This window comes from Fusarium phalaenopsidis, assembly GCF_050370095.1.
Source record: "Fusarium phalaenopsidis strain FUZ10S chromosome Unknown contig_32304, whole genome shotgun sequence".
In the NCBI taxonomy this organism is placed as follows: Eukaryota; Fungi; Ascomycota; class Sordariomycetes; order Hypocreales; family Nectriaceae; genus Fusarium; species Fusarium phalaenopsidis.
In genome coordinates, this window is record NW_028145404.1 from 3,213,968 (window position 1) to 3,235,806 (window position 21,839).

General features: G+C 54.8%; 7 protein-coding genes across 7 annotated transcripts; 3 read left to right on the top strand and 4 right to left on the bottom strand.

Annotated features, from left to right (window-relative positions):
- Positions 1 to 853: 853 nt before the first annotated feature.
- LRP88_10256 (uncharacterized protein) lies at positions 854 to 1,763 on the top strand (the record flags this gene model as incomplete). Its single annotated transcript, XM_083246720.1, has 3 exons — positions 854 to 1,154; positions 1,233 to 1,647; positions 1,697 to 1,763. 3 exons carry the CDS (start codon positions 854 to 856, stop codon positions 1,761 to 1,763), a joined length of 783 nt encoding a protein of 260 aa, XP_083097833.1.
- A 190-nt stretch (positions 1,764 to 1,953) lies between these two features.
- On the bottom strand, positions 1,954 to 2,574 carry LRP88_10257 (Cnl2/NKP2 family protein-domain-containing protein; the record flags this gene model as incomplete). The annotated part of the gene is made up of 2 exons (XM_083246721.1): positions 1,954 to 2,214; positions 2,278 to 2,574. The coding sequence occupies 2 exons, from the start codon at positions 2,572 to 2,574 to the stop codon at positions 1,954 to 1,956; spliced, it is 558 nt and encodes a 185-aa protein (XP_083097834.1).
- A 2,019-nt stretch (positions 2,575 to 4,593) lies between these two features.
- On the top strand, positions 4,594 to 6,744 carry LRP88_10258 (MRG-domain-containing protein; the record flags this gene model as incomplete). The annotated part of the gene is made up of 5 exons (XM_083246722.1): positions 4,594 to 5,013; positions 5,613 to 5,945; positions 6,073 to 6,344; positions 6,399 to 6,514; positions 6,572 to 6,744. 5 exons carry the CDS (start codon positions 4,594 to 4,596, stop codon positions 6,742 to 6,744), a joined length of 1,314 nt encoding a protein of 437 aa, XP_083097835.1.
- A 545-nt stretch (positions 6,745 to 7,289) lies between these two features.
- Positions 7,290 to 7,553, bottom strand: LRP88_10259 (mitochondrial 54S ribosomal protein uL30m; the record flags this gene model as incomplete). Its single annotated transcript, XM_083246723.1, has 1 exon — positions 7,290 to 7,553. One exon carries the CDS (start codon positions 7,551 to 7,553, stop codon positions 7,290 to 7,292), a length of 264 nt encoding a protein of 87 aa, XP_083097836.1.
- Positions 7,554 to 8,469: 916 nt separating this feature from the next.
- On the bottom strand, positions 8,470 to 10,488 carry LRP88_10260 (citrate synthase-like protein; the record flags this gene model as incomplete). The annotated part of the gene is made up of 2 exons (XM_083246724.1): positions 8,470 to 9,996; positions 10,054 to 10,488. The coding sequence occupies 2 exons, from the start codon at positions 10,486 to 10,488 to the stop codon at positions 8,470 to 8,472; spliced, it is 1,962 nt and encodes a 653-aa protein (XP_083097837.1).
- A 3,418-nt stretch (positions 10,489 to 13,906) lies between these two features.
- On the top strand, positions 13,907 to 15,764 carry LRP88_10261 (uncharacterized protein; the record flags this gene model as incomplete). The annotated part of the gene is made up of 2 exons (XM_083246725.1): positions 13,907 to 14,347; positions 14,736 to 15,764. 2 exons carry the CDS (start codon positions 13,907 to 13,909, stop codon positions 15,762 to 15,764), a joined length of 1,470 nt encoding a protein of 489 aa, XP_083097838.1.
- Positions 15,765 to 18,674: 2,910 nt separating this feature from the next.
- Positions 18,675 to 20,253, bottom strand: LRP88_10262 (Glucanosyltransferase-domain-containing protein; the record flags this gene model as incomplete). Its single annotated transcript, XM_083246726.1, has 3 exons — positions 18,675 to 19,811; positions 19,864 to 20,160; positions 20,248 to 20,253. The coding sequence occupies 3 exons, from the start codon at positions 20,251 to 20,253 to the stop codon at positions 18,675 to 18,677; spliced, it is 1,440 nt and encodes a 479-aa protein (XP_083097839.1).
- Between the last annotated feature and the right edge of the window lie 1,586 nt (positions 20,254 to 21,839).

Genomic DNA, 21,839 nt, shown 5'->3' on the forward strand with positions numbered 1-21,839 from the left:
GAATGTTCACGTCAGAACGGGCAGGCAGGAGGTCTGAGACGCGCCGCGCCGAGCTCCCCGGAAGAAACGTCGGACCGTCCACTTTTTGTTCGGCACTGACACCCTCTGCTGGTTCCCGTCTCACAGTCCCGTCCTGTTTCCGAGGCTTTGTTGGGCCTGATTACAATGGGCCCTTTCTGCTGTCCTGTGGGGAGGACCAGGATTGTCCAGCTCCCTGGAGCTGGTTCTGGCTGGCGCTAAAGCACGTTGGAGGAACTGGAACTACAGTAGGTATCCAACAGGCGGCATCACCGCCTTCTCGCGGGGAGTTGCAGCATCTGGGCGCGCTCGCAGTGCAGCGGAGCTACTGTGCCTTTGACGGGCTGGACGATTGGTTTCCTAATTCCGAGGCATGTGCATTGTGCTTTTACCGATTGGCTGCTCGAGCTGGCAGGTAAACATTGTCGAATCGGTTATTCCAGTGGGAGAAACCGTGTCCATTTGGACATCCATCCATGGAAGGCTGGGGAACAGAATCGCATCATGGGCGCCGTCATGGTTCATAGTCTACCTACTAACCACAGTAGCTACGCCGTAGGTCCCTAGACAGTAAGGGTAGCAAGCATCTATCCCCAACGATACAAGGGTCCAGCTTTTTCCCGTGCGATCCAATTTCACCGGGGCTTTTATCCAACCCGTCATCTCCACCGGAACCTGTTCATCTTCCATCACTTGTCTTCCTTCTTGGCTTGTCCATTAGATTGCTCTCCTCTCCCTTTCTTTCTCCTCCTTTTATACCTCTCCCGTCCATCTCCCCAGCCGTCGATAGCACGCGCCGTACCTAATCAGGGCCATAATCATCCAGTTCTCCATCATGCGCTTCTCCTCTTCCACTGTCCTCGCGGCTCTGCCCGCCCTCGTCGCCGCTCAGGACTCTCCCGTCGACCAGTACAAGGCTCAGTTCCAGGACTTCCTCGGCCAGATTGGCGGCTACATTCCCAACCCAGGCCACCATGATCCCATCGCTGCGGCTGAGGCCAAGGCTGGTGCCATGAGACTCAACATCCTGACCCTCGAGAACTGGAAGGAGACCCTCTACGAGCCCGTCGCCGCTGATGCCACCACCCCCGAGGAGTGGTGGTTGTTGATTTCTGGCGGAAACAAGACGTGCTACGGTATGTTTGACCCTTTGTGATGCGCAATGCGCTTTGCGACATGCTGCGATAGATAAAGTAGCTAACACGCAAGCGCAGGCCGATGCGGAACCGTCGAGCAGGCCTTCAACGAGACCGCGGCCAAGTTCGCGCTTCTCGAGAACAGCCCTCACATGGCCTATCTGAACTGCGACAACCAGCCCATCCTGTGCAACTCGTGGTCCACTGGCCCCGCCAGTCTCTACATCTTTGACCTGCTGCCCAAGCCTGCGCCCGTCGAGGTTTACAAGAAGAGACTCAACCTGACCACCACCACCTCAGACGACCTGGTCGCCCTCCAGGCCTCTGGTAACAAGGAGGACTTCATCCTCGTTGATGGCTGGTTCCACCCCTTCAACGGCAAGGCCGCCGAGAACGGTCTTGCCGTCCCCTTCGGCTACGTCATGTGGGCTTTCGGCCTGATTCCCAACTGGCTGTTCATGCTTCTCGTCTCCTTTGGCAGCCGAACCATGATGTGAGTTTTCAGGCCCAGCAATGATGACTTTGATGCTGATATAGAATAGGAACCGCCGCATGGCTCCTGACGTGGCCGGCCGCCCCCAGGCCGGTGCTGCCCCTCGACGCCAATAAGTGGAAGAGGCTTTAGGGATCGGTGTTAATGAATGATGGGTATCTGAAGATGTTTTATGCCATGAGCGAATGCCGGGGGTACTATCGCTCAATAATACGAGAATTCTGATATGACCCGTCATGACAAGGGTTGGCTGTTTTGTTTCTTGTAGCGTTAGTTGTGGAGGGACATGGTAGAACCTCAATCGCTTCAAGATTTGTTTTGGCAAGCCGCTTCCACGTTTTTGAGGCCGTCGATAATGTCCTCGCTGATTTGACCGTTTGCGAACTTGCCATACCGTAGATCGCTGAGTGCGCCGATCGTCTGTTGTACTGACTCGAGAAGTGCGGCCTCCTCCTCTTTCAACTTCTCGATTTCGGCCTCGAGTGCTCCGGCTGCTCCCTCTAGTTCGGGGATAACGGACGTGAGGGTGTGCTTGGCGCTCGCAGCGCCTGATGCTTCGCCAAAGAGCTGTACGAAACCCATGTTAGTTTCTTAAAAGCAAACATTGTGTTGGGGAATGATGAAACACACCGCCCGTTCCATCTCAATCTCAGCATCCATATCCGCGCGCTCCGCTTCTCTCTTGGCCCGCACAACCTCGCGGCGCATGCTGACTCCCCTCTTGGCCTCATCGGCAATGTTCTCGGCGACCTCGTCGAGGAGCGCCGTACGTTGGGATTGCAAATCTCGGAAGAGCGCTCGGACAAGAGGTGCCGACTGCAACGGCCGAGGGAACAGCGCCTTGAACTGCTCCAGAGTCGTGATGGCGGTGAGAGCCGACGGCTGGATGAGGTAGTTGGCGAGAATTTCTGTTTCGGTGGGAGCCATTTTTGCAGAGTCAATAATCGAGCGTCTGCAAGGGGTCGAAAAGAGAGTATTGGCAATGGCAAGAGGAAATAATAGTACCAATGGCTACGATCATAGATTGATCATGTATTGCCAGAAAGTTGCAGACGCGTCGACAATGACAGAAGACGCGTTAAGTGCCCGTCTCCACTAATCGCAATTCAGCATACAGTGTTCATGTTGTTACTGTACACTGTCCGCTATTATCATGGATTCAATCAGAGGTCAACTCAAGGTTTCTTTTCTGGATTGACATCAAAATGGAAAGCGACAAACTAAGGACCAATTAACAGTCCTCTTCTCTTTCTTAAGCTTTATCTCCCTACAAGATACATAGGTGGCCCGCTGATCTCCAGTTCGACTGCACATGGTCTGGTCGCTAATCACGTCCATTCGAAGCTTGGCAGTAGCAGCAGTAGGGATCTACTCAGATTACGGCTACTGACAGTGCCAACGGCTTCTATCTGATCGAGCATCAGGTCCACCTCAACATCCTTTCAAGTTGGGAGTTCATATGCTGATGGGTGATTGTTGATGCTGGAGTGACACGGCGACATGAAGGCATACTACTGCTGCCCCCCCCCCTGGTCCACCAGCAGTGACTTGCTTCTCAGGGGCCTTCCACTAGATATAGGTAGATAACGTACTCTGGAGGCATGTATCTGAGATACTTGGCCATTGACAGGTGCGCGTTCATCCTCAGGCGTGGGTGGCCAGTAACAAGGGAGCTGGGCGCCTTCATGGATGTGGTTGAGAAGACGTGTACTGGTATAGATGACGATCTCAACACTCTGAGTTATATGGTCCCATGAGACGGGCTTGATTGGAAATTGTAGTCTAGAGGGTCGCGAATGACCTAGCTTGGTCGAGAACTCCTTCTCCTGCCACCTGCTGTATCCCATGAGGGAGCAGCGCAGTCGCTTGGAAGCATCCCGGAGATCCTTAACGCTTCGGACATGGACAACAGGCAGACTCTTGCGGTTAGCGGGCCTAAAAATTGTGCTGGATATGTCGGCGCAGAAAACCTGTGACAACAGTGAGAAAACCCATGTGCTTGGCCCTGACACGAATAGGTAGTCATGGATTCCGCAGACGGGCACACAGAGAGAAAGTCACTTGATCAACTCGTCCCAAAAAAAAAAAAAATGGGTACAATCAAGGTTCTTATGTTCTTTTGAGTGATCGGGGCGCCTAATGATTCTTTGCCAATTGACCCAACGTCTGAAGACGGTAGGTTTGGGTGTTCAAAGAGTGCTGAAATCTCCATCAACATTCGTGGCCCCCTACAAACCTGGTCAAGGCTGGACCATATGACTATTAGTGACAGCAGACATGTGGCTTAAATAACTTAGGATACCACAGGTTTCTAATCTCCTTGTTAGTGAATGTTATTTATGAAGTCTTAAAAGGTCTTGGTCTTGGTCATATGTCCGGCTCATTCTGTTGGGCCGTCAGCTGAAATGCTCAAGGAGCACCGTTGAATGGCCAGACTGGGTTAGTGATGTGATTTTGTAAGCTAGCCACAATGAAGAGCTGCTTGGTGAACAGAGGCAGAGGATGCTGGGGCGAATTGGCCATGCAAAGGGATCCGAGTTAATGATGGCTGTTGATGGTTTACAGGGGTGACTCTCCAGTTACTGAATAACGGTCACTCCAAATGTTCAAGGGGCGACCCACGGACTGGTTAGAGGTGGAGGCTTATCTTATCGCACCCGCCATTGCAGGAGTCCCAGGCGCGTCGCGTCAACCAAAAAAAGGTCCAGGCATTGTCCCATTAACGCGACCTACTGTGTCCCTGGGCAGGAAAACACTGTACTGCATCCGTCCCCGTCCACAGCCTCAACATCCCCGTTTGGACCTTGGAACTATCAACGCCTGCAACCAGATCGCCAGGCTTTATCATACGCAGCATTTCAACTGGTCTATATACCCCTGAACCATTCTTTTCTCTCTTCTGCGCATCCACAGCATCAGTTCTGGGCTCCTTTGCCAGCCAGAATCATGGCCCCTGCTAGACAACAGCCGGCGCCGCCCCCCTTCAGCAAGGACGAAAAAGTCCTCTGCTTTCACATGGACATGCTTTACGAGGCCAAGATCATGGACGTGCAGGCTGGTGAGAAGCCCGGTGACGGGTACAAGTACAAGGTGCACTACAAAGGGTGGAAGAACACCTGGGACGACTGGGTCCTGGTTGACCGTATCCGACCCTTCGACGACGAGCACAAAGAGCTCGCCGCCCAGCTTCACGCCCAGCTGAAGCACAACCTGCAGAGAAGTGCCAAGCAGCCCAAGAAGGGCCTACGGAGCGGTGCGGAATCCGCCAGGGTCAGCGAAGAGCGATCCGGGTCCGCCACCATCCAAGGAAGCCGAGGAGGCAGACGCGGAAAGGATTGGGAACTTGAGCAGGTAAGATCTCCATCTGTTTTGTATTGCTTCTACTTCCCAGTCATTTTGTTGTAATCTCACGGAGTCCTTGATCAGCACCCTCAGAGTTGTGGGATGCAGAGTGAGGACACTCATACCTCTGGTAAGTGCCTTGAGGGAATACAGTTGAGCTTCCGCCTAGCAAACTGGCTCGTGATGGCCTCCAAAGTTAGATTGGCCCTCTGAAAGTATCGGGGGAGAATTGCGGCTCTATCACGAACCATGGCCAGCCAGTAAGTGCTGTGACAGTGTCCAAGGCTGCTTGTTCTGCTCCGTGACCTGTAACCTTTGGCTACCTACCTCCTATCAAACTGCCACTGCACTGCATCGCATCGCCTCGCACCTCAGTTTTTGCCCACCTCAAATAGGTAAATTCTATCCTGCATCTTGCAGAACTGCCTACTTCATATTATTTCCCCGCCAAATCATTTTTCTTTTCATCCAGGCACCTGCTTGGCCTCTTCTCTCCTCCCAACATTCTTCACACTTCTCTCTCCTGCGAATCGTCTCCTTGTTTTGCATCCTCATCTGCACACACATTTCTACCCCGGCGACTCAACACAATGACTCTTGTTCGCCCTCCTCCTGCTCGGCAGGATTTCCCGATATCAAATGCTCGAGGCTCTCCAGAAACGACTTCCTCGCCCGAGTCCACTCCCTCTTCCTATTCTTCTCTGTCCAGCGGCAGCCGTGGGCGAAAGAGAGTGAGAATCGCCAGGCTTCGCGAGCCCTTTGATCATCTCACCTGTCTCCCGCCCCCCAACCACCGTTATGTGAAGGAGCCCAGGAAAAGCAGCCCCCTGAATATCGATGTCACGACCACGACATCCAGGAAGCGTCGCTCGACAGCCTCCAGGTCGCCCAAGTCTCGGGCCAAACCAAAGCAGCCGTCGCCTCCCCCCCTTGAATCTCTTGAGTCTCTTGAGACGGTAGATACACACCACCCCCAATCCTTTGGCTTTTATGTTGCCCTGTCTACATACACCCTTTGATTCTTTTCCCGCCTTTGCTTCCATCGCTTGATCTCCGCCATGTGCTTCGCTAACTATTCAACAGGAGGACTCCTTTCACAACAAGCCCATGATCAATATCCCGATACCCGACCACATTCAGGCTATGCTGGTCGATGACTGGGAGAACATTACAAAGAACAACCAGCTCGTCCCCCTTCCTCATTCTAAGCCAGTGAGCAAGATTCTGGACGACTATCTGGCCTATGAGCGACCCCACCGAGAAGAAGGATCCTCCAGCATGGATATCCTCGAAGAAGTCGTTGCCGGATTCCGTGAGTACTTTGAGAAGGCCCTTAGCAGGATTCTCCTGTACCGGTACGTTTCGTTCTCTGTCTGTCAAGAGAAATCACATGGCTAATGAGTGTTCAGATTCGAGCGTCACCAGTTCATGGACCTCCGCAAAATGTGGGAGAATGCAGAGTCCGACTCGGCGACCAAGACGGTCTGCGATGTCTACGGCGCCGAACATCTCGCTCGTTTGATTGGTAAGTGGCACACTCTTACACTCGGATGCAATGAATGACTGACCAACCTTTGCGCAGTGTCCCTCCCTGAGCTTTTGGCGCAAACCAACATGGATCAACAGTCCGTTTCGCGACTCCGGGAGGAGATTGGCAAGTTCAACGTTTGGCTTGGCCGTAACTGCGAGAACTACTTTGTCAGCGAGTACGAGACCCCTTCTCAGGACTACATCGACAAGGCTCGCAGCTTCTAAACCCGACACGCCTCGGGATCATGTTTGTGAAGCAGTAACCCGACCTTGATCACTACGCTTTAGGGGGAATAGCTGCCTTTGCTAGCTTGTCTGCTTGCTTCAGTTTCTCCCACGTCCAGGGACATGATGAACCGAGCAAGCTTGACCACAAGATTTGAGCTACACATAACAGGAGAGGAACTTTGGGCCTTTGTAACGGCCTCTTTTGGGGAGCAATACAGGAATTCGGTCGAGATAGGCGGAGGTTGGGTGGTGTAGGATAATTGGAAGCTTTCGTAATAATACCTTGTTTCAACATGTCTCCGCTCTATCTGGGATTGGACCATTGTACCTGAATATGCTCAAGCTCACCCAGGCACAGGCTACATCAAGTCGTGATCATGTTGTAGTCTTTCACACATTGTGATTTGTCGTGATTCTATCCTCCCTGCAGAGCCAACATCGCATAGCCAGCTCCGTCTTTTGTACAGAATGTCGTTACAGTATGGTACAATCCCAGTCTCTTTTTTCCCTTTTCCCTTTCATATCTTCCTCTTGGTATTCCCTCACATCCGCGGCACAGCCTTCTCGATATAGAACCCCTTGTCCGGCGTCCGCGTCGCCTTGAGTTCCTGCTTGCTCATCGGACGGTCCACCTCCTGGACGCGCACCAGCTCCTTGACCTTGAGGATCATACCGGCGAACTGGGGGTGCACCGGGTGGAAGACGGTCTGCATGCGGCGGCGCAGGCCCAGGGCTGCCAGGACGCCGCGTGTCCGCTCGGGGAGACCGATGGCGGATCGGTGGAGGGTGATTCGGAAGTAGGACATTGTGGTTCTTCTTGTCGTTGGGAGGAGGGAGATTTCGTAGAGCGGTTTTCGGAGGTGAGGTTCGTCGTTGAGTGCTATGTCTGGAGTAATTGTCGTATGAGAATAGGCTCTTCGAGTACGGTAATGGCGTTACCTTACCATCAATGGCGTATACATGCGCTCTTGTGCAGTTGGAGAGGGATACAGCAGCCCGCCGTTCACGTCTCGTCTCGTCGGTCGTCCTCGTTCAAGCAAGCACAAGCCGGACCAACGTCAAAATCCACCCACCGGCGCCAAGCCTTTTCCGCCAGCACCGGTGCCAATTCCGCTGTATGAGGGACGTCATGTGACCTTCCACTACTCACTTATCTTATCTCGCCAACATTCTCATGATGGAGGCACGTGATGCATTTAGGATGAGGATCAGACGTTCACAATTGTGCAATTGTGAGGAGCAGGTAGGTACACAGATACCGATGGTACTTCTAGCAACATCTTGGTACCAGCAGAATACTTCACGGGGCCCCGTTTATGTTCCCGCTCGGCTCCCGAGGATCGCGTTAGATGCCCATGGGGAAGGCAATGTAAGCCAACATCTGCATGGCCTAGACATCATGACTGCACCTAGTGTCGATTTCAGGCGGTGACCGACCTAACGATGGCATTCATTGTGAAGCATTGAACATTGTCTAATCACCGGTCTTACTCAATGATAGGCACATGGACAAATATTCATTGCAAACATCAACATTCATGTCTATAAGTTCAAGCGAGTAATAAGGAGCGCCATCTTGCGGCCTCCTGCACTAGTTACATTGTATTGGAAATCTCATACAGACCGCCGTCTTCCGCGGCACGTCTATGTAGGCCGGCACAAAATCATCATTGCACGACCCAGCGTCTTATCCCCCGTTGCATTACTGTTTTCCACATTCCTTTAAAGAGAAACCTCAACACGGCCCTCAGCGCCGCCACCCTGCTGCAGGTTGGGGAGGAGGTAGGTGATGTCATCCCAAGGATGACGGTAGAGACCAGTGCGCAGGCGCTTCTGGTCGAGGAAGTGGGCAATCAGACCAATGCTTCGGCCGAGGACGAAGAGACCGTTGAGAACACCCATCTTGAGGTAGTCCTCAGCCTCCTCAGCAGAGAAGGCACCGCAGTTGCGGAGAAGGTCGACGAAGCAGACAGCGATGCAGCCGTCGACGTTCAGGATAAGGTTGTCCTTCTTGGAGGTGGTGACAGTCTCAACGGCGAGGGCGTAGTCGAGGAGCTTGTGGCTGGGGAAGTTGGCAAGGACGTACTCCTTGACCAGCTCGACACGAAGATCGGGGTTGTTTCGCGACTTGATTCGGTGGCCAATACCGGGGATGAGCTTGTTGGCCTTGCGCATGCTGTCGACGAACTCACGAGGGCTAAGACCCTTGTCGAAAGCCCGGGTGAACTCCTCAGCGGCGCCGTCAAGGGCACCACCGAATCGAGAGCCAATGGTCAGCAGACCAGAAACAAGGGCGCTGATGAGGTCCTTGCCGGCACGGGTAGTGATGATGGTGTTCATGGCACCGGACACGGCGGGACCGTGGTCGGCAGTAAGCATGAGGACCATCTCGAGGAACTTGGAGGCGTAGGTGGGCAGACGGCGGCGGAACCACAGCAGCGACATGACACCACCAATGCCAATATCCTCCTTGAAAACGTCGGAGATGGGCATACCGGCGTAGAGGAGCTCCTGACCACGGTCATCGGAGATGGTGGAGATGAAGGCAGCAGGCTTTCGGATGAGGCCAAGCTCCTGAGCCCAAGAGTAGTCGATGGGGATCTTGGGGACGACGGGCTCGGGCTGAGGGACGATAGTGCCCTTGGAGACAAGGCCGTCGTAGACCTCCTTGAGGACGCTGGGGAGGTCCTCGAAGGTGTTGGGGACGTAGAAACCGGCCTCACGCATCTTCTCGTTCTTCATGGCAGCAGTCTCAAGCTGAGAGTTGGCGAAAGAACCGGCATGACCGAACTGGACCTCGGTCTTGAACATGCTGGCGCAGGTACCAATGGCCCAGGCGACAATGGGCTTGGTGATGATGCCCTGCTTAACGGCATCAATCACCTTGTACTCCTCAACACCACCGACCTCACCAAGGAGGACGAGGATCTTGCACTCGGGGTCGGCCTGGTATCGCAGCAGGTGGTCGATGAAGGTGGTACCGGGGTATCGGTCACCGCCAATAGCAATACCCTCATAAACACCGTCGGTGTTGCCCGCAATAATGTTGTTGAGCTCGTTGGACATACCACCAGACTTGGAGACGTAGCCGACGGAACCCTTGCGGTAGAGCTTGGAGGCGACAATGTTGTCCATCATACCACCAGTGTTGCCGATCTTGAAGCTGCCGGGCTTGATACCACCGACGGTGGCGGGGCCGATGATGGTGACGCCCTTCTTCTTGGCGACATGAGCGATCTCGCGAGCTCGCTGGGGACTTTGCGTTAGCAATTGCTCAAGCTCTGGAGCGCAATTGGTTCAACTTACTCGCTCGGGGACACCCTCAGCAATGATGGCAATGGTCTTGATCTGGGGGAACTCCATAAGCTCCATGGTGGAGCTGTAGACACTTCGCGACGAGGCAAAGTTGACGACGACATCAACGTCGGGGTGCTTGCTCATAGCCTTCTCGACCTGCTGGTAGACGGGCAGCAGAGTCTCGCTGGTGCCCCAGTACATCTTGCTGACGAATTGACCGCCAAAGGTGTAGATGATGCCGGCGACCGAGGGCTTGGCGCGCTTGCAGATGAAGTCGAAGTCCAGCATGCCCTGGACGGCTCGGGGCTGGAGACCGTAGACGAAGCATCGCGTCTTGCCGGTGAAGAGAGCATGCTCGGGGAGAGGGCTCAGCGGCCGGCTGGGAGCCGGGAAACGCTGGATGTTGTCGTTGGCCGACAGGCCGCTGGAGGAAGCGGGAGCCATGGCGAATGTCGAGCTGGCTTGTGTGTAGATGGGGAGATCTGGAGGTTTGAGCGCTGGAGGGACCAGAAGATGGTGTCAGCAGCTGGAAGAAGACGCTTTGAGCTCCGGGGGAAGTGCTGGCTCAAAGGAATTAGACGGAGAGGAGGATGTATGAGGAGGAAAAGAGGAAGGAGCAATGGATGAGAGAAACGCTCGAGGATGAGGAGATGCGACAGTTGAAGGGGACGAGGGGGCGGGGAGGAGGTGAGTGAGAATTCAGGAGGAATGAACTGGGCTTGGTTTTTGGTTGACTTTCAAGGGTCAAAGACGGCGGGACGTTTCTCTACTGGACGGCCAAGTTGGCGGGCGGGCTCGTCAAAGCTGTCGGCAGCTGGCGGGGATGGAGAGCACCTGCTGGGATCGATGAGTGAGGCCGCGGTACCTGAGGTCACCCACACCACAAAAATTTAGTGGGGTTGGCGGGCTGGCGCCGCTGGGACATGGCAGGCTTGGGGTCGGGTAGCGGGTACCTCAGGTACATGCTCGGGACCATACCCCTGCGGGACCCCCCGTGCAGTAGGATGTACCTCAAGTACCTGGCACTAGCCACCACATGCGCCAGGTTTCTCACCCATCCATTGAACCACTTGAGAGCGCTTTCGGAGGCAGAACACAACACCACCAGAAACAGACACCAGAGGGATTTGCTCACCTCACCCTTGGGCCAACAATTGGGTCGTGTCGAGGGCTCATCAAGGCAATCTGGTCTAATTGCCAAAGTAGGAAATACCTCGTCTGACCTGGAATGGAATTAACTAGCCTCAGCCTCTGCCTGCGAACGGTCAATGGCTCCCGTCATGGATGGTGCATGAATTCACCGTCCAGCCAGTTGGGGAAGAGATCCAGCTTTTCTTTGGGGATTCGCTTGTACTCGGGGTCCTCTTTTTTTTTTCTTGTTGATCTGTTGAATCCATGTCCCTTTTTGTGGTTTGCGATTGAGCTTGTCAAGCTTCCAAGCCCAGGTACTGGTACTTGGCGTGAGGGGACCACTGCCAGTTCCAGTTGGATTGGGAGAGGCGTCGATAGCGGCTTGTCCCCCACCATAGCCGCCCCAAGACCTTGCAAGACGTTGATGTGAATCGTTACAATCCAAGACGGGACCCATTGAAACGATTGATGCCGAGCCCAGACGGTTTTTTTTTTCTGTCTCTGGTTTCGGGTGGGAGAGACAAGAAGGATGCTCGCCCGGGTTTCGTGAGACGAGGGGTCAATCTGGCCTCCAGCTGGCAGCCAACCCCATTCCCTGTATTGCCCATGGTCGTCGAAGATCTCACCAGATCGTCGGCATGAACCTGAAAGGCATCCTCGGGATGTCGTAAGCCCCTATTTCAGGAGGCAGGGCGGCCAGTCAGCCACCGCAGAACAGTCAGCTCTCGCTTGTGTGTTTGCTGGTGGTGTGGTGGCATGTCATCTTGTCCCAATCCCATGCCCTTTTTCAGGGATGATACAGAGTGAATGAAATGGCGGCAATGAATCGCTGCAGCGCAGTGCAGAGATGGACGAGACCAAGGGTTGCCGGCTTCCCACAAGGGTCCGCCTGGCTTGGTGTGTCGCCAAGAAATGAAACTCGACGGTCAGCTTCTGCGGGATGAAGCCACTGTCTTCTCCTGATCCATCCGACTCATGTTCCACAGATAACATGAAGTTCCAATAAGGTACGCTTGTGCCAGAAAAAACCTCCACCGAATGTCGGAGGTAGATGCGATGAGAAAGACTTTGATCCCGTAGCCAGCCGGCCATTGTGGGCTTGTGAGAGTGGACTGGATCGTCCATGGAACAGCTCGAGTGAGAGCTTCCATCCACTTGGAGGGGGATAGAGGGGCAGAGTGAGCTAAGGCCAGGGTACCTCAGGTCGGGGGTGGCGCCCACGGGCTGACCACCCGCTAAAACAGCCACCGTGCGTCCTTCCATCTGCTCAGCGCCCGGACATGGGCAGGAGCCTCTAGGTCCAGTCGGGTCAAGGATGATTGCCTTAAGCTCACCTCACCTCACCTCACCGCAAGGTCGGTCAGTCACCGCAGCGAGCGTGCAACATGAGAATACTTGTCTCGCGTCGCCCTCGTGGCGCTCAAGGTGTCTGATCAGGGGCTCTGAGACCCGGCGCGACCGCTAAAGCCATCCCCGGGACCCGAAGCCAATCGTTCCCTATCTCAGGGACGGGAAACTTCCCCAGCCTCGAGCCAGGTTGCATCGGATGCCCTGCCCTGCCCTGCCCTGGTGCTCGCTCCCGCAGACTATCTCCCCGCTCAACGGTTTGGTTGCCGGTCAACGTCGACGCTTCCCTCTCCCGCAAAAGAAAGTGCAGAGAAAAGAATAATGCCGAGAAGCTGATAGAAGCTCTGAAGCAAATGAGCACCGTGGCGGGAAATTGGAAATTGACCTGGGTTCCATTCGTAGGTAGCGTGCAAAATGGTTGCTGCGGTTTTCGGCGGTTTGTCGAGTCAACTGGTCGTACGTAAGGTGTCGCCCCTGGTCCACTTGGTCCTCAACAGCTTCCATCCAATGTCCTCAGCATGGGGGGCCAAAGTGACAAGGCGGCATGTACCGGTACCTCGAATGTCGCAGAGTGAGCTCATCGCTTTTTCAGGCGGGCAGCCATGACAGTCCCCAATGAATTTTGGCGACCGCGGGTATGTCGGTTTTCCAGGGCCCAGGTACCTCGGCCACGCGCTGGCCGAGCTTGTCACTCCAGGTACCCAAGGTACAGACTGACCGCCCGCCCCAGAGCCCGCCAGGTTGTCGCGCCCCCTCCCCCTTCCAACCCCTCCACTCCACCCGCATCTTCCCCTTTGAGGCGCCAAAATCCTGGGAGCTTCGTTTTTTCGAGAGAGCTCACCTCACTCAGTGCCGTCCCGCCTCTTTCTTTGCTCTTCTCATCCTCCCATCATCTTGATCTGAAGCATCCTCTCTCCCTCCTCTTTCGCCTTCATCTCGTCGTCATAATCTCTGCTTCTCGCTTCCTGTTGCAGAGTTCTTCTCAATCGCCAATTTCAACTTCATTGTCGCAGCCCGCTTCAGTGGTGAGTGAGCTCTTCCCCGCCGACCCTCGCATCGTGCAATCTGGACAAGTTGTCGCAATCGCAATCGCAATTGCTTCCCTGAGGCCTTGATTGTTGCGCCAGACTCGTCCTCGTAATATCCACTCTTCGCGCCCGAGTAGCTTTGGCTGTAGTTCCAGCTCCATCTTGAAGTTGAACTTGCAACTCAACTGCGCACTTGCGAGCCGTCATCCATCCATCCATCCATTTGTCGCCGAACTCGACCGCTGACCAGCTTCCTCGGTCTAGAATTGAACAAGAAAAAGGGAATAAGCAGACACTTGCCAGCTCATTCCATACTCACCTTTTTTCCCGTTCATCTCCCATTCTCATAATCCAAAATGTCCGCCAAGTCGATCCTCGAGGCCGACGGCAAGGCCATCCTCAACTACCACCTCACTCGTGCTCCCGTCATCAAGCCGAGTCCTCTTCCTCCTCCCGCCAAGCACAACCCTCCTACCAGACTGGCTTCGCTGTACTTCCCCGAGGATGCCAACGTCGATGACATTCTGAACCAGGCCGAGGTCACCTACCCTTGGCTCCTCCAGTCCGACGCCAAGTTCGTCGCAAAGCCCGATCAGCTCATCAAGAGACGAGGAAAGAGTGGTCTCCTTGCCCTGAACAAGACCTGGGCTGAGGCCAAGGCCTGGGTTGCTGAGCGAGCCGGCAAGGAGCAGCAGGTTGAGCACACCACTGGCGTCTTGAGACAATTCCTCGTTGAGCCTTTCGTCCCTCACCCTCAAGACACCGAGTACTACATCAACATCAACTCGGTCCGCGATGTAAGTTGAAGTTTCTTGTTCCTCAGATCTTGATTCCGAATTGGGTTGGTACTCCGGACGAGTGTTCGGGGGTCTCAACGGCAAGGCTCACCAGAGAGTCAATGAAAAAAGACAAGAGGAGGAAATTGTACAGGAGGAGAAAGGGGCCTGTGGCAACTTGTATTCGTGATTTTGGCGTTGCAAGAGTCGAACTGGTCTAGATTTGTGGGTTCGTTCAAGCTCTACCGGTAATCATTGTTTTGTACCGACGGGCGAACGGATGCCGCGATAAGGACCCTTCGGACCGCCCCCTGGCCTGCTCGGGCCCCTCCGTCGGAAATCTACCGAATGCTCCGGGCCACCGATCCATCTCCGTGTGTGAGCTTTTACTAATATCGATTGACCATAGGGCGACTGGATCCTCTTCACCCACGAGGGTGGTGTTGATGTCGGTGATGTTGACGCCAAGGCTGAGAAGCTCTTGATCCCCGTTGACCTCGCCGAGTACCCCTCCAACGAGGAGATTGCTGCTACTCTCCTCAAGAACGTCCCCGAGGGCGTCCACAATGTCCTCGTCGACTTCATCACCCGTCTGTACGCCGTCTACGTCGACTGCCAGTTCACCTACCTCGAGATCAACCCCCTGGTGGTGATCCCCAACGAGGACAAGACCTCTGCTGCTGTCCACTTCCTGGATCTTGCTGCCAAGCTCGACCAGACTGCCGACTTTGAGTGTGGCGTCAAGTGGGCTATTGCCCGATCTCCTGCTGCCCTTGGCCTTACCAACGTCGCCGCTTCTACCGGCGACAAGGTCAACATCGATGCTGGTCCTCCCATGGAGTTCCCTGCCCCCTTCGGCCGTGAGCTGACCAAGGAGGAGGCTTACATCGCTGACCTCGATGCTAAGACTGGTGCTTCTCTGAAGCTTACCGTCCTGAACGCCAAGGGCCGCATCTGGACTCTGGTCGCCGGTGGTGGTGCCTCGGTCGTTTACGCCGATGCCATTGCCTCTGCCGGCTTTGCTGATGAGCTCGCCAACTACGGCGAGTACTCCGGTGCTCCCACCGAGTCCCAGACCTACCACTACGCCCGAACTGTCCTTGACCTCCTTCTCCGTGCCCCTGAGTCCGACAAGGGCAAGGTCCTGTTCATCGGTGGTGGTATTGCCAACTTCACCAACGTCGCCAGCACCTTCAAGGGAGTCATCCGGGCGCTGCGGGACTTTGCTCCCAAGCTGACCGAGCACAACGTCCAGATCTGGGTGCGACGTGCTGGCCCCAACTACCAGGAGGGTCTCAAGAACATGAAGGCCGCCACCCAGGAGCTCGGCCTCAACGCCAAGATTTTTGGCCCCGAGATGCACGTCTCTGGTATCGTGCCCCTGGCTCTCATCCCCGGAAAGTGGGAGGAGAGCAAGGCGCAGGAGTTCCAGGGCTAAAGGGGAGAGATCTTGACCGGGTGGTCAGTCGGGTATAAAGGGATGGCGCGGGTATATACAAGATACCTGGAGTGAACGACTTTTTGTACTGCAAGATAGAACGGATGATGCAATTCCCAGGCTTGGGGCCGATGATGATGGGTCAACCAAGCCGTGTATGGCAGTATTCTATGACGGAAAGAAAGCTAATAGATTTGATGACACTCATAATGATGTTCTTCTGTGTGCTTGCGTTTGTGTTTATTGTTGATTGATGCGTTTGCCCAGCTGCATGAGGCTCTCTCGTCCTCGGTCTGTTCTCTCCTTCTATCCCATTTCAAGCAAACGAGTTCCCCCCATGGTCGTTTGTCCCGTTCAACCCCCCACTTACATGATACCTGAAACAGGAGCCGGATATCTCTTATTCACCCGTCTCGGCGTGAGGCTTGCTGTACCACCACACACCTTAACTCTGCAGTGCTCCTCGTCATCGTCTGCGTAACCATTCCCACGAGATTGGTCCTTCCGCATGGGTAGGATGTGAATATCAGGCCATGGACAGCCGAGTTCCGTATGTACCCAGGTACTTTCGCAGCATGGCTCCTGCCTTGAAGATCGAGACATGTCCCCTTTCTCACCAGAATCTTCCACTCGTCTCCCGGAGAGTGCCGACTCCTTCTACATCCAAGCTCAGTTCCTCTCCTTTGAGGACGACTCCTTCCCTCTTAAACCAGACGAGCTGGTCCGTGTGACATTGTTGAGTAATTGTTGAGACGCAAGTGACCCGTCCCGTGATGACCTCCTTCCTCAATAAAGACCCAAGGCGAGGATGAAAGAGGGGGTGAACCTCTGCAAACGAGGGAAGGAAGCACCTACGTATTGGGAAGTCATGTGCCGTGGTACCGAACGGATCGGACCTTCCCACAATAGGCGGCCGGGGTCCCTTCGGGACGGCGAACGGAGGGGTCGACGGCCTATCACGCTCCCGCCGCCGAGACATCCAGTGTCCTGGTGTTGACGCAATCCAGACCCTAAGACGCCTGAAAATGCAGGACGCCGCCAGGACTCTCCAGAGTATGCACGGCAGGTGGATGTCATGCCGTAAGGCAGGCAGGTCGTCTTTAGGGACAATACAAAAACCCTTCTCCTCCCCCAGACAAACGCTGTCCTCTTTTCATTCTCTTTCTCTTCATCTTCTCAACACTCGATCCGTCTGCACAAACACGCTCCTCTTTCCTGTTCTCGCTCGTCCACTTCTTCCAAGCACACACTCTTCCTCTCACCCTTGCCCTTGCCGGGTCCTCGTTGCGTCTATGGAACGTTCACGTCGCCCCTGGGCTCGCCCCATCTCCCCGAGCTGTCGCTCACCAAGTCGGTTCTCTGACTTGACTGCCCTCAGTTCTGCACTGGTATGATGCCCAGCTTCGTGCTCCCTTTCCTGCTGCTCATCATGTTGCAAAGCACTCTGTACCGCCTCCCACCTCGTTCTCCTGACACTCTGCTGCCAGCAGCTACCAAGACCCGACAAGGCAAGTTTCGATGCTTCCCTACTGTCACTCACCTTGTGCCAACCCGTGACAGTTCCCTTGCATCGGCTCAAGAGCCCGACTATCTTCGTGAGCTCTCACTGTCATCTATCACATCAAGGTAAGCACCTCGCCCCTTCTCCACCATCACGACGAGCCCCTGTTGACGTTATGACAGCTCTTCGTCATGTCTTCTTACAACTATGAAGATGATGATGTCTACAATGGTCCTGGTTGCTGTATGAAATGCTGTCGAGCACTTGATGTTGGTAATCATGATGCGTGCGGAGCATGTTATTGCCGCCGCAGTTTCCGACCGGATTACGATCGTCACATCTATCCAGGCTGGAGCTTCGGAGAGTACTACCCAGGTAGTCGACGTGAGGATTGGGCGGATATGTCCAGCAACGCTGCGCCTGTCACTAACAACTCCAACAACCGGGGCGGGCGTGGAGGTTCTTCCCGGAACACTTCCGATTCAACTTCCCACAGTGCTCGCCAGGTTACGACCACCTCTGGGACTCGTCAGTCTCCTGAGAATGGTGGAGATCCTGAGGACTCTGATAAGTCCGAGGAAAAGAAGGCTAAGCCAAAGTCATTCTGTGAGTACCCCGGGAAGAAGTGAATGCTCCTCCGCTGACCTGGCGTGTGCCGACAGTGGCCTCTCTCCTGTCCTGGCTCTGGGGTTGATCCAGCGCGATGATGTCGAGCATCACTTACTCCCTGCACACTTTAGTACGGCACAGATCTCGTTACAAGACGAGCTTGAGGTAAACACACGAGGAGGAATACACGACGAACACAAGCGGGAAGCACAGGGGGTGAACACGAAATGAACTTCAATGCATCGATAGCACGTTACAACACTGGACGCTGGTCGTCCCCTAGGCATGACTTTACGACACTGGACTCTGATAGTCCTCGGGGTATCCCCTTATCACACCGGACGCGGGTCGTCCTCGGAGCTCACTAGCCAGCTATAATGTGATAGCAATGCAAGTCGGAGCCTGAAATGTCTTTCCTGTCTGGTGGCTTGGTACTCGTGCAATCACCACTCCATCTTGATCAACTTGGCAATCGAGCATGGTCAATGTTGGACACGGCAATACGAGACAACAAGGCGCAAGTAGGTAGTCAAGGTTGTATTGATTGCAATCAACTGGGATCCTGGTAAACATCAAGGATCCTTCTAATCAAATCAGGCACTGGAACAAGAAACCTGAGAAGCAAAATCGCCCGTTTCTTCACCTCCCTATCGCAGTGAAGACAGACGATTGGTATCGTGTAACTCTTTGCATCTTTCGAGAAGTAAAATGCGCACGTAACTCCCCTCCAAACACCAAATGCTTAAATCATGCTCTCTCCTAATCTCCTTCCTACACTTCCTATTCTACCCGTGTGCCGCTTACAGAGCAAACATCATGGCGGCCAGGGGAATGGCGACAGCCCACATCATGGGTCGGGTGAGGACAGCGGCATCCTCCTCATCATCGCTGTTGGTGCTGTTGTCCGAGCTGGTGCTGTTCTCGACAGTCTCGCTGCCAGTGTCGGCCTCGTTCTTACCCGCGGCGTTTGACTCGTCGTCGGCGAGAGGGATAACCTTGAGGTTCTTCATCTCGGTACCGTCGGCGTTCTTGACAGTGAGCTTGACGTTCCAGTCCGAGATCTTGATGATCTTGCCGCTGGGAGCATTCTTAATGCCGTTCTTGATCAGCTTGTCAGCACCAGGGGGGTAGGCGGGGAGGGTGAAGTTGTTGTCGAAGCCCTCGTCCTCAATGATGCTGGCCTTGCAGGCGGGGGCCTTGGGGGCGCTCTTGCTGGCAGGCTGAGACTGAACCTCCTTCCAGTCAATCTTAGCGAACTGGTTCTTGAGGCGGTTGAAGTCGCCGAGGATCTGGAGAGTATCTCCCTTGATCTGGACAAGGCCGTAGTTGTTGTCCTCCTCGGTGTACTCGTAGACGACGCCACCAGAGAAGACGGGGGTCATCTCCTTTCCGTACATGGCCTGGGTCTCGTTCCAGTATCGGGGCTGGGGCTTGTTGCAGCCATACTCGCTGAAGAAGACGGGAACAGAAGTGTCCTTGAAACCCTCGGTGAGCTTATCGAAGGAGGAGCTCTTGTAGGTGGCCTCGGGACCACACCACGAGTACGAGTTGAGAGCAAAGAGATCGGCGCGGCTCATGTCGTTCTTGTCGCCGGATTCAGAGCACTGCATGTAGTTCCAGGTATCCCAGAGGACCTCGCGGACATCAGCAGCGGAGTAGCCGACAGGAATCTGGCGCTTCAGGTTGTTCTTGATGTAGCCCTTGAGATCACGGGTGACGGCGCGGAGATACTGAGGGACAACCTCGGCGGTCTCGATGTTGTTGATGACTTCGTTGGCCGAGAAGAAGAGAAGGGTGTTGGGGTAGTTGCCAAAGGCCTCGGCGATAGCAAAGGTGCGGTTGAGGTACTCGGTGTAGTAGCTCTCCCATGGGTTCTCGGAGGTGATGGCCTCGCCGGGGAGGGGTGAGTTGACGTCAATCATCATGTACATGCCAGCCTGGGCGTCATGTCAGTTCAACAGGTCCCATGTTGTGTGCACGACTTACGGCGTTGAAAATGCTGGCGCATTCGTCGTGGTTGATGTTGGGGTCAAGGTTGTAGACGCGAATAGCGTTGATACCCAGAATCTGCATCAGAGCAGCATCTCGGAGACACTCCTCCTTGTGGCTCAGAGGATCCTTTCCAGTGGCAGGGTCGTAGCCGGCGCTGCCGCCGGGCTGGTAGGCCATTCCGACGATCTGGAACTTGTTGCCAGTCTCGGGGTTGATGAAGTCGGTTCCCTGGATCTCGAGGGGAGTGACGGCACTGACTACCGTGGCCCCAAGGGCCATGAGGGCAGCGTTGATCTAGAGGGGTCATGTCAGTGGCCGAAATGACGGGCGAGAACAGCGGGGTGCATTTGTTGCGATGCGATGCGGCGAGATCCAACTTACAAGCATGGCGACTATGTGGTTACTACAGCGCTCACGGGTGGTGTGTTTTCAAAAAAGCGAAATAAGGTCGAATACAGGCGCTTGCGATCTCGGGAGAAGCAAATAGCTCCTTGTCAGCTCACGTTGGTCGAGTGTTTTGGTGGTGGTGTTGAGTGAGGCAAATGGTGAGCACGAGAAAAGGCGCAAGAGTCGCAAAAGGAATGAACGACAAGAATCGAAGGCAGAACCGCAGCCCGAACTATGGACCGGGCGTTTGATGGAAGGAGCGTATGGAGTTGGTAGGAGAGAAAATTGGGAAGTAAGAGGGAAAAGGAACAAGAAGAAGGTTAAAGTCGAAGGTGATGGACAGTGACAAGGAAGGACTGGAGACACAAGCGGGACGGAGGCGGCAAAGCACAGCGGATAGAGGCAAGCTCAAATACGAAACGGGAACGGGCTCCCGACGATGGATGGACGGACTCCTTGATCACATTTGCGAGCGAGTCTATTGCGGCCAAGGCCATGGCGAGGCATGGCATTCTGGGCATTAACCAGCATGAAGTGGAGGGGCCTATGGTCTTGGCTATGGTCATTGCTTTGACCGGGTCTGATTCTACGACTCTATCTCCGCCGCCGTGTCTAACAAGAAGCAGCAGCAATAGCAACAGGCCTCAACACCATCCAGAAGGTCAAGTCTCATATCATCATTCTTCCTCTTGCCAGATGCAGTAAGGACCCTTGGCTGTCATGGGGCCCCTACTGCCTGACCCCGGTCATGCCCAGACCCTGCGCCGACGCCATACGAGAGATGGCCGCCAGCCACTGGCGAGTGCCACTGAGACCGGTCCCGTCTTCTGGGCGCAAAGACAGAAGACCACTGGACGCCATGGAGAATCCTCAACCACTGGCCGCCGCCCAGTGACGAATCGCCGTTGGAGCGTTCCTGGTCCCACCACGTTTTGTCCAGGGCCCGCGCCCGGGGGTTGCCATCATTCCCAAAACGTAGACTGACAATTTCACGTCCAGACACTTGTCGCGACTCTCACTCTGGGCTTCACTCTCCTCACCGTCGCTGCGCCTTCCTCGGCGTCGCAGTCGACGCTCGGCGCCTCGTCTTGGCTCCTGTCGGTGAGGCATGGGTCTACGTGATGGCCTCGACGATCTCCATCATATTTACCGCTCCAACTTAAGATTGGGTTTGCTGCCGAGACCTTGGCCCAATTCTAAGTCTCGGGTGATGGCTCCCAGGTCCCGGCATAGCTTTGTTTGTTTGCGGCGAGAGGGAGATTTGACGGTAAGGTATTGTCCTTCATGTTGAAGCAGACCACGTGCTATTCCACCGACCCAAGCCGGTATGATGATACTCTGCTAGGTTGCTAAGATTGCCCGTGTAACCTCCGTCCAAGACTGGCATTCTACCCGAAAATGCATTCTGGTGCTGAGCAACAAGTCATTCAGAGTCGAATGCGTCAGAGAGAAGCGATGACCCAGGCCAATGTCTCATGTTTAAACTCGCTGGTGATCCAGATCTGTCTCTCATTCCGGCGCATGTATCCCCTTGGTAGTGTGGCCCCTTTTTCTTCCCAGGCTCATTAAGGGTTGCTCTCCGCCGT